General features: G+C 34.9%; 2 protein-coding genes across 2 annotated transcripts; one reads left to right on the top strand and one right to left on the bottom strand.

Moving 5' to 3' along the window:
- Positions 1-6,371: 6,371 nt before the first annotated feature.
- LOC141724458 (zinc finger CCCH domain-containing protein 29-like) lies at positions 6,372-8,429 on the bottom strand. The gene has a single exon (XM_074526615.1). It carries the CDS (start codon positions 8,343-8,345, stop codon positions 6,540-6,542), a length of 1,806 nt encoding a protein of 601 aa, XP_074382716.1. The 5' UTR covers positions 8,346-8,429; the 3' UTR covers positions 6,372-6,539.
- A 1,720-nt stretch (positions 8,430-10,149) lies between these two features.
- Positions 10,150-11,145, top strand: LOC141660360 (uncharacterized). Its single transcript, XM_074467341.1, has one exon. The coding sequence runs from the start codon at positions 10,150-10,152 to the stop codon at positions 11,143-11,145; it is 996 nt and encodes a 331-aa protein (XP_074323442.1).
- Positions 11,146-11,603: the final 458 nt, after the last annotated feature.

Here is an 11,603-nt window from a genome sequence, read left to right as displayed (position 1 = left end):
CTTGTCATTTAGGAATATCCTTATAAAGTGGCTATTTAGCCTTTTAACTACATTTATTTATGCACCAGACTCATATTCCATCATGATTCGAGCTAAGTTTAGGATTTCCATGACACAACTGCTAAGTGTGAAATGTATTCTCTAATGACTTTTAAGTTCTTAAAGTCAAATATCTAATTTACATACTATATTCACATAGTACAATTAGATATCTTTCGTATTGCAGTCCAAGCTCACGAGCACATATCATACACCTTAAATACCATTACAAATGACTTCCAAGTGACCAATTTTCATTATACTCGTGCATCTACTCAGTTTACCAACGGTGTAGCCTATGTCTGATTTTGTACAATTTTAAAAAGTACAACAGACTTGCAATTCTTCTTGAGATATCCTTATTCATCTACGCTTGAATAAATATAAATCCATTCTAGCTATGACAACTTTAGATTCATTGATCTCTTCAAGATTCACATCATCAACATGTGACATGTATCATCTAAGACTTTGAAATTCACGAAGATTGTAATCTTCAAATCAAAACCTTTCAATCTCATCAAGATTTTCAGAGATGATCCTCTTGTCATTACTACTCGTAATGATTAGATCACTTACATGTAATCAATTATGACTTGCATATCATGTGTAAATAACACATGCACACTTGTCAATTCTCTGATTTTGAATCAGTTTGACATCTCAATTGATATATTTCACATTTATGTAATAACTTTACTAGTTATTACTCAAGGCTTCCACTTGTTATTGATGTTACCAGCTTTTAGCATCCCAAAAACTGGCAATTTCAGTTTGCATCATTACCGAGTTTAAGCGTCCTTAAACTGGCAATCCTTATTCACATAGCAACCAATTTTGAGCTTCCTCAAAATGGAAACCATGTCGTTTATTTGAAGCCATTGCTTATCACAGCAATATCAAATTTAATATGCCATTATTTCGTGTCTATGTTGTTTCACTCAACATGATCACCGAAAATACAGACTTTCTACTCTTGCTTTATCTAGAGCAACCCTCAGGTTCACGTAAATAGATATTTCCCCAAATATCTATTTAGAAAGACCGTCTCAATATTCATTGATGCACTTTTAAATTTCACAATACGATAATTTTAGTATCATCGTAATGAACCTTATTCTTAAAACTCGAGAATATTTCATAAAGTATATAAGGTCATCACTTTTGAGTGTAATATTTTATTATCAGTCTGACCTTTTACTTCCTTCTGACCCACGTATATTTTCCCAATTTGAAAATTCATTTGGGTCCTAATGCTTCTATCTCGTAAGAAGATCCATATATATATTTTTAAATAAGATTCTGTCAAACAAAATCACTCCCTCTATTTCTTAACATCCTTTCCCCCACAAAGGACATAGAGAGAACATACACATTCCATTTTCTAGTACACGTGCTAGAAAATCTTGATTTATTGATTTCTCAATAATAGTCAAATTTTCTCTTGATATATTCACTTATCAATGAATTATACGAGAAGCACATTGCTTCTATTAAACTTACAGGTTTACCTTCAAGAAAATTATCAAGACATTTGGGACTAGCAATTACCCAATTATTTTGCTCTCTAAAGGTTCATCCTCACATTCATCTAATAACTCGTAAGTTCATTTAGATGACTTTCAATTACAGATCTACTAGGAACTACTAGCTTATCACATAAGCATTCCTAAACTCTGTAATAGTATTCTTACGAATCTCACAAATCAGATTCATATATCGGATATTATTAGACTCAACCATTGTCTATGTATCCATCTAAAATATCTCAATTGATTTTGGATCTCATGTTACCAATAGAGGTATTGGTGTCAAGTTTCGAGATACCCCCACATTTCAATTATTATCAAGAATGTTTCATTACATTCCACTATTTATAGAAAATTCAATAATTTTCTATTCTAGATACCCCACAGTTTTAATATGTCACAGAATATCAAAAACCATTCCAAAACTAATAGGGAATTTAATTATTTCCTTCCGTGATATCTTGTTTAAGGAATAATTAGCCCTTCGTAACTAATATCCTCAAATTCAGTGATACTCTGAGTTGATCACAATCGTTTTGCATCTCCCTCAGAGCGCAACTCAAGCCTGCATCTACTCCATTTATTTAATGCGAGTAAGGTGCAATGACATCATGAATATTCACGTTGTAAACAGAATTCACCCGGTGATTATTCATCATTAAATTTATTCACTACCATCTTAATTATAAATATTAAGTTGGTTTTTACCCTTGAGCTTATAGAGCACACGTCTCTCTATTTAGCTTCAATATTGACTCGATTACGAGTACGAGTGACAAATGTTTTACTATCAAACCAGAAAGTAAGCACATATCCTGTCACTACCTCTCATTTGAGCAGGTTTCACATCATTCATTAAAACCTCTAAGGTTTTTAATATCAGATCTAAAGAACTTCTCGTAGTTCTTGTCACCAGAAATTCAATTACTAAATTTTTCTTGAATTTTAACATGGTTCGCATGAACTAACATTTCTGCTTCACCTATTGGTACAACCAGAAGAGACCCATAGGCTTCCAATAAACCCACATTCATTGATCCTTGATCAGTTAATGCGTTAGGGTTTACATCATTCCAGATTTTTCCAAAATTCAGCTGACAAAGCTGACATCAATAGTCGCCATATTAGGTATCACATGGATCACCATAATAGGCTCGTGTGTCACTGCCGCAGCAGACCGACACCAACATGAGAAATAATAATTTAACTGGAGAAAAATTCAACCAAAAAATATTAATCTCATGCCGACCCATGACCTGTACTTGGTACCAGGCCCGTTAGGTTTTTAACATTCCGCACATCCATGAAGGATTCAGTTAATCTCAAGTGACATGATTATCAAACACCCATATATCCTTATTGCCTCATGATGCCTCCCTGTAGGCTGAACCCATTAAAATCTTAACAGCAAATTGCTGAACAAAATATGGTCATTAGTTAACAAGTTACCACGAGTTAACAAACATTACAATTTAAGTCATGCATTAATAAAATACATTTTCCAATCTTACTTAGTTAAAACTAAATAAGAAATAACAATTGTGAACATAATTGTCGAATTATCAGTTATATCTGCAATACTGCTTATATAACATAACTTTCCATGATAAATAAAATATAACTCACTAAGATTGTCTATAATAAAGTCCGCGATTTCCAACCATGTCTAAATCACCAAGAAACCATTTTCGTATATAAAAGAGTTATATCCATGCATTTATTATAAAACCGTCAGTCCATATAAATGTTACAACAGGGTAACTAAGGTTTTTTGATATTCAATTATCGAACCAAAGCAATTCACGCAGGCAGTCAAGTTTTCCATCTATCATGTTATACACATCAAATGTGAAGTAATAAAATAAGACAATTAGTCCAACATCACCGTAATCATGATAGAAGTTTAAATAATCATTGTCAACTTCATTTGACATATATGTGATGTGTCGGTGATGTACACTATTATTCTAAGAATAATAATTATACACCATTCCATATCACTCATGAATATGTATTAGTTATTCGAGCAAAGGCTTATCATTAATAAACATGGCACTCAATTAATTAATAATGAAAACCATTCCAATGTCAAAGACCGTATTACGTGAATCACAAGTTCCTAAATCCATATTGTGACATGACATAAAAGGTTATGTATTTGATATGCATGTACCAACAAACATGGTAGACCATGATAATAAACTAAACTTTTGCAAAATCATGTATAGGAAAAGCCAGAACATTCAATTGCTGCTACATACGTGTTTAAACTTTAACCACGTAACATAAAAAAATAGTCTGAAATTTATATAAAGAAAAATGCTTTAAGATTGTTATCAATCTTGTACGATATAGACATTATTATATATATTGAATATATATAACTAATTCACAAGAATATTGCTAATTTTTAAATCACATAAGCATATAAGAATTAACAATTAAATTAGGAGAAGGGTTTGAGAAAATAAACAGAGATTGGATTTAATCTCGAGTCCGGAAAACTGTCCCCTTAAAGTAGTTTCGCTCCGTATTTAGCGACCTGCTTCCCAGGATAAAATGAGATACTAGTATAATTGATAAATCGAAAATACTCTCAGCGAACTTGAATTGAGCCCGGGAACTATCACCGGAATATTGGAAAAAATTTAAGACTGAAGAAACCGAGAATAAAAGAGACGACTCTTATTTTTCCCGACTTAATAAAATTGGTGCCTTAAGACTCTATATATAAAGAGAGGCTTGAAAGAACTTGTCTTTCTTTTCGATGTGGTACATGGTATTTATAAGAAAAATCAAGGAATAGGTTTGTGCTACTCTCGATGTGGTACAAAACCCACTTTTCACATTAAAAGGTCACACTTTGGAACATCAGTTCTCATTCATCTTTTACTCATTTTGAACTTGTAAATATGCGTTGGAATCCCCTCGAAGAGGAGAATACGTTCCAATAAATACACACCACTAACACATAATGTGTCTCACTCATATAGAGTCTCAAAATGATTCTGAACTTGGTCTAAAATACTAACTTTGTCCAACAGTTAGTGCTGATGCCGTTGAAGAAGCTCCCTTGCTTCTTTTGCCAATTAAACATTGACAACTGGAGAAGGTGGAACGAAAACAAGAAATTTGTCCCAAGTGTGATAATTTTAGAGGATTAATTAAGCTCACCCCATCGCCCCCACAAAGTTAGGCATGTAGTGTTGATGTGTATTTTTAGAAGTTCGTTCTCAGGGAAGGACTAATATCAACACCAATTTCAAGTCTTTTATCTCTTAAAGTTCAGAAGTGTGGAGAATAATTTTGTGGGTGTTTTAACTATCCACTAATTTAATCTAATAAACAAATAAAAGTTATATAAGATATATGAGGGAAACAATCCAAGAATGAGGGTTTTTCGATGGCTATCATGAATGTCTAGTTTGTGTCTCTTGTTTTGTTAAAAACAATCCTTCTAATGTTTATAAAATTCTCTCCCAAGGTAGATTATAGTGCCTACAATTATCCCTTGAAAGCCACTCCCATGATCCTACAAAGTACAATTATAGACTATTAAAAACCAAGTATTACATATTTCACAATTCGCATATTAATCTCCCGATTCAATACTTAAATTGTGTCTATCATATCATGTACTAGAATTAAAACTCCTCTCCCGATTCGTTATAATTCCTATAGATACAATTAAAGGTTCGCGACTCCCTCAATCATGTTAAGTCCTCAATGACAGATTAACAATCACAAGAAAATCACAATACAACTAAATAAACACAACAAGCCAAAGAATACTACCCAACTCTTGGATTAAAGGATTAGCTACTCATGATATATGAAGAAAACAAATATATATTTAAACCACAAATCATGAGTTGAGAATTTGAATACAGAGAATACAACTTGAAGAGTTCCTTTGAAATCTAGACGAATCCCTTCGCTGCTTCTCTCAATCTCGCTCTCTAGCTGCCTCCTTCCCTTCTCTTTCAAGAATAATGGATATATCTATTCTATTCTTTAATACAATATGTTATGGTTCCCTCTATACAATATATAAAACCTAATATATATTAAAGAGTTTTAATGCTTTTCCCAAAATAAATTGGACTTTGATGTAAAATTCGTAGGCTGTCTTCCAGGCCTGATTCTGGGCTGCTCTAGTTGGATTCTTGATATTGGACCACTTCCAAACTGTAGATAATTCCTTTAGCTTCGCATGGGCTGTAAGATCGCCCAATTCTGATGTGTAGAACTCAAGTTACGGCCCAAACATGTATGCACGTGCAGCCCAATAAATCCGAATTTCCTTATGATTTAAGTCCAAATAAGCCCAATTCCATATAAAGTTGGGAATTTTTTATTTCATGACATAAAACAATAAACTCTAATTAATAATATCTAATTAATGACATAATATTATAAATATAAGGATAAAATCCTTTAAATATATATATATATACTCTATCACGTAGCTTCCTCGCAGTTTATTAGCTCAACGAAAAGCCCTTCTTCAGCAGGGAAGACAAAGCATTTGTTCTTAATTCGTACAAAAACAACACAAACTCCGGTGCAGAAATAATGTGTAATACATTAAACGGTTTTTCTAAGACACACATTATTCACTAACTCCAATAAAAATGAGCTCTTTTTATTGATGGAATTGATATGAATGCAGAGGGCCATTAACATTTATTATTCAACCACCAATAAGAAAGGCCTACAAGAGTTAATGACTATTGTGCCATAAAAAATCCCTACATTAAAATGAACAGAAGTTCCGGTGGAAATACTTTAGATTTTGTAAAGGACACAAAAAAGTGTAAATTGATTCTTCCCAACAGAATTGGGGCTTACATTTATCATGTTTCAGCTACATACAGTCATATACAACAAAAAAACCAATAAGAAGATTAAGCAATAATAATTTCGATCCGGATCTAAATGAATGAATGAGCTTGTTTATAATGCATAAGCTCAGGCCTTAGCCCAAAGTGGAAGCATCTCATGAACCCCTTCTAATCCATGCCTCTGCATCGTATTGTATACACCAGCCCCGGCAGATGAAGCATCTTTCACTAATGAATTCACCCAAGAAACATCTGGCTCGTCAGCAATGTATGGAGTCATATCTGGACTCCTCTTTGTAGAACTCGCATTATGAAATCCAAAAGACATTGACTTCCTTAACTTGTGCAGGTCATCTCCTTGGTAACCCCAGTCCAGCTTCCCACTAGAACAACTCAAATCTAAGAGATTAGAAGACCTCATTGCTGTTGAATTCACAGCGGATGATGTAAAACCTGGAGGTGGATGGCTCACAGCTCCACGATCAACAAAGCTATGGCTGCGATTGGCAAATGCTGATGACCTTGAATTCATTACTGCTGTTGCCACTGCAGCCGAAGAATCAACCCCGTATGCAGGTACTTTTCTAGATGGAGAGGATGCGTTGTTGGATGTGTAACTCGCCCTGAGTTGTTGATTCATGTTTTGGCTACGCAACTGATGACTAGTTGGAGATTGCGTTTGGGGTAACAAGTATGAGGCATCAAGAGATCCAAAAACCTCATCAAGGTTAGTCCCTTTCATTTCCCCAAACCGATTGTTATTCCACATTGGTTTAGCAGACAAACTAGATAAGTTGCCAATCATCTGTTGTCTATGCTGCTGGTTGCGAACACTCTCAAGTCCAAACAATTCCCTTTCTAAGTCCATTTCTCTAGCAATTGAACCCGCTTTCAACCTGCTACCCTGAAGCTGCATCTTAGGTGGTGAAATTGTGCCACTCTTTTGCCTCAAATTACCACTAATTGGAGGTGAACTTGCTACAACCGGAGACACAATCGGACTTGAAAGTCCCATATTAGACGACGGCATAGCTGAACCTGTCGAAGCATAAACCGGCCGCAACTCCTCCTTTTTATGTGCAAAAAAGCACACTTTCCTCCCACATCCAACCTCATCCTTACAAAGCCTAGTCTTATACTGAGCAGGATGTAGCCAAGACTCGAAAACCCCGTGTGCATACTCACAATCATCCCCATTCACACAACTCCCTTTCTTAAACTCCAAACACGGCACACAACTATAAGTATACTTACTCAAATCACGCCTCCTGGCATTCTCACCAGGATGAACAAAAGGACACTCAGTCCAATCATGAGTATACGCCCTCGAACACGGCTTCACTTTAAAACTATACATCCTGAACTCATCACTTCCATACACTCCAACATTCATATCTGGCAACATTACATCACTCACACTCTCCTTCTCAACACATTGTGGAATCTCAGTATCTATATCCTTAAACCCTCCTAACAACATTTCAAGTTCTTTCCTTTTCGACAAACTCGCAAACTTACAATCCCCTGGAATCACATCACAAGCCCTTTTCCCATTGATATCAACACAATTAACATCAGCTGATGCAGCTAAAAGAATCTTGATCACCTCCACCGACGAACTCGAGCAACCAGCAGCAGCACAATGAAGAGGAGTAGCAAGATCACTACAAGATTTCTCATTAACATCAACTTTTCTTGAGTTAACAATGTAATTGACAACATTTAAGCTACCATAAGTAGAAGCAATCATAAGCGGTGATCGTTGCTCAAAACCCATCTGTTTCGAGCCGAGTTTTCGACAATACCAGAAGCTTAACTCATTGATTTCAAAAGGGTGTTGTTCAATTTGGTGAATGAAGGTGGAAAGATCATCACAAGCAGCTGATTCAAGTAAAGGTGAGAGCTTTGTTGAAACCCCATTAGTGTTAGACATAGTTGAGTTGTTGTGTATGTGTTGAGTGTTGAGTGTTGAGTGAGTGTGTTGTTTTTGAGATGAAGAAATAGGTGGGAATGAGAGTTGTATATATAGGATGAAAAGGGTGTGTATAAGTTAAGAAAAGGAAGGTGTAGAAGACGAGTCAAGTGGTGAAGACGAGTGGAAAGGAAAGGAAAAGGAAAGTGAAATTAGTGCGACTTTTCTTTACTTCAAGTGAACTAGTCTTCCTTGTGTTTTTATTCTAGTCAAAGTCCAAATTTTCAAACGTGGGGAAATACTCATGATTTTTTATGTTTGTCATTGGGATAAATATGAGATTTCAATATGTTAATGACAACGGATTAAACAAATTAATATTATATGTTGTATGCGTAATTTAGATACTTGTTCCAAGTGAATTTAACACTTGATGAAGATTTTGAACACGTGTCAAGAAATCAAATATCAATTAATTTTAAATAAATTAAATAAGTATACCGTTAATCTCGATTAAATAATAATTGATAATATAATATTTTCGTTAAAATAACATTGATTCCGAGACTCTTACTTTAAAATAGTTTAACCGGATGTCTAACATAATTACATACTTGTTTTAATTGAAACTTAATTAGCGAATATATTTGTTAAAATTGAAGATAAATATATGTTACATTTGAGATTGTATGCCTTCTAAAATAATATTAAATCCAATTGAATTAGTATAATTTACTCATGCTCATTTTTATTTTCTATTTAAATTTTAAAGATAAAGATTTTGAGGGACTTGGGGTTGGGGCTGAATATTGAAGCACTAAATTAAATTATGAAGTTACTCAAACATATGATTTTTTGCCACACACTAATCCCAACGCATAGAGTTCGTAAATAAATTAAGTTGCAAAACTGAAGTCAAGGATGTCTAGCGTAATCAAAATCGAGTAAAGTAGATTTATTTTTTTACCCAATTTTATTACGTTGAACAAAAATATCGTCCAAAAATGTCCTTTGAATATTGATCACACATAAGTTAAATGTTGATCCTGGTCACACTCTTGTTCAACTGGAAAAGAAGGAAATTCGCAGTGGAAAGAAACAAAATAATTAACAAAGAAGTGGACAGGCTTATGAAGGCTGGATGATCAAAAATGTCGACTATTCTGATTGGTTAGAAAATGTTGTCATAGTACAGAAGAAGAATATATTGAGATCATACAACATGAAACTCAACCCCTACAAATGCAATTTTGTTGTGTCCTCTGGAAAATTTCTTGGACACATGGTGACAAGGAGAGGAATTGAAGCTAGTCCGGAACAGATTAAAGCAATCTTTGAGTTGAAAATTCCATCTACTATCAAAGAAGTCCAGAAGCTCAAAGAAAGGGTTGCAGCCTTGAACATATTTATTTCCCGGTCATCAGACAAGTGCAAGCTCTTCTACGACGTATTAAGAAAAAAACAAGGGATTCATGTGGACAGACAAACATGAAGCTGCACTAAATGACTTGAAACATTATCTGACTAACCCTCCACTCTTGTAGAAACCTTGTCAAGGTGAAGACTTTATGCCTACCTGTCTGTAACTGATCATATTGTGAGTGGTGTGCTTGTTAAGGAATATAAAGACATCCAATCACCCATTTATTACGTCAGTAAAATCCTAGTGGACACATAAACAAGGTACACATTTCTTAAAAAACTTGTACTTGCATTGGCCATGACTTCGACAAAGTTAAGACATTATTTTGAATCTCATAAAATACATGTCATGACGAATTTTTCTTTGAGGAATTTTTTGAGTAAACCTTACTTGACAGGACGAATGGAGACATGGGCCATACGCCTAAACGCATATGACATCACATATGTCACTAGAACTGCAATAAAATTACAAGCCTTAACTGATTTTGTGGCTGATTTCAGTCCAAACCAAATGACGATAGCCGAGGAAGAATTTCAACAAGTCATTTCGAGGGAGGACGTCAAGCTATGGACATTGTACAATGATGGAGCTTCAAATGTGAATGGAACAGGACTGGGGCTTGTACTTAAATGGCCACAGGGGGATATGATAGCATATTCAATATGTTGTGATTTCAAAGCCACTAATAATGAGGCTGAGTATGAAGCATTGATCTTAGGGCTTACGACTGCTAAAGACATGAAGATCGGATATATTGATGTAAACTACGATTCGTTGTTAATTGTCAATCATGTCAAAGGCTCTTATGAAGCGAAGGATCCCAAAATGATTACATACCTAGACATCACCAAGAGATTGACGATCTGTATTGACACATTCAACATACAACAAGTACCAAGGGAGAACAATGTTCAAGCTGATGCACTAGCTGGGCTTGGAGCTGTTTTCAAAGACCTCAGCTTAAGTAATATTCCAGTTATACATATCATGAAGCCTGATATTGAAAGATTGGTTCACGACGTGGAAGTGTTGGCCCTTGATCAACGTGACAATAATTCAGATGAGGGCATGGATAGTTGGATTCAAATATACAAGAATTACTTGCAACTTGGAGTTAAACCTAGCGATAACAATGAAGCAAGCACCCTTAGGATAAAGGCGTCAAGATTCACGGTTGTGGATGATGAGCTATTTAAGAAGTCCTCTACGGGATTACTCCAAAGGTGCTTGAAGAAGCATGAGGCTGCCATGGTTTTGAGGGATGCACATGATGGAGAATGTGGGAATCATACTAATGGAAGAAATCTTTCGTTGAAGATATTACGCTTAGGCTATTATTGGCCAACGTTAAGACAAGATGTATTAGATTACACGAAAAAATGTGACGCCTTCTAAAGACACACACCAATCATACATCAACCATCTGAGCATCTTAACATGTCTCTTCCCCTTGGCTTCTCATGAAATGTGGGATGGACATTGTGGGGAAGATGTAATAACCCCAATTTTTGGAAATTTTTTGAAACCCTTATGAATAGTGTTTTTTTGCTGAATGAGAAAACTTTTCATGCCACACTATGTAGGGGTTCTATTATGGATATTCTGAGATTTTATTAGTACTCTATATGGTATATGAGTGTATGTAAAGATCGCCAGAATCCAATTCCGAACACTTTGGTTTTTCCCGGAAATCCACTAGATACGGAGAGAATTGAGTATAAGGTAACAGGATAAAAAGGATTTAAATTAAAGGATTATAATAGAGGATCATAAAAAGGAATATAATGTATTGAGAAGGGTTAAGGGAACCTAAGTAATAAGATCCCGGGTATGATCCTTCAAACGATAAACGA

Source organism: Apium graveolens, chromosome 5 (genome assembly GCF_009905375.1).
Source record: "Apium graveolens cultivar Ventura chromosome 5, ASM990537v1, whole genome shotgun sequence".
In the NCBI taxonomy this organism is placed as follows: Eukaryota; Viridiplantae; Streptophyta; class Magnoliopsida; order Apiales; family Apiaceae; genus Apium; species Apium graveolens.
Note: the sequence above shows the minus strand (reverse complement) of the source record. Positions and strands in the feature narration are given on the sequence as shown.

Bases quoted from the DNA above. Each gene is read 5' to 3' on its own strand.
- LOC141724458 (XM_074526615.1), bottom strand. From the start codon at position 8,345: ATGTCTAACACTAATGGGGTTTCAACAAAGCTCTCACCTTTACTTGAA.
- LOC141660360 (XM_074467341.1), top strand. From the start codon at position 10,150: ATGGAGACATGGGCCATACGCCTAAACGCATATGACATCACATATGTC.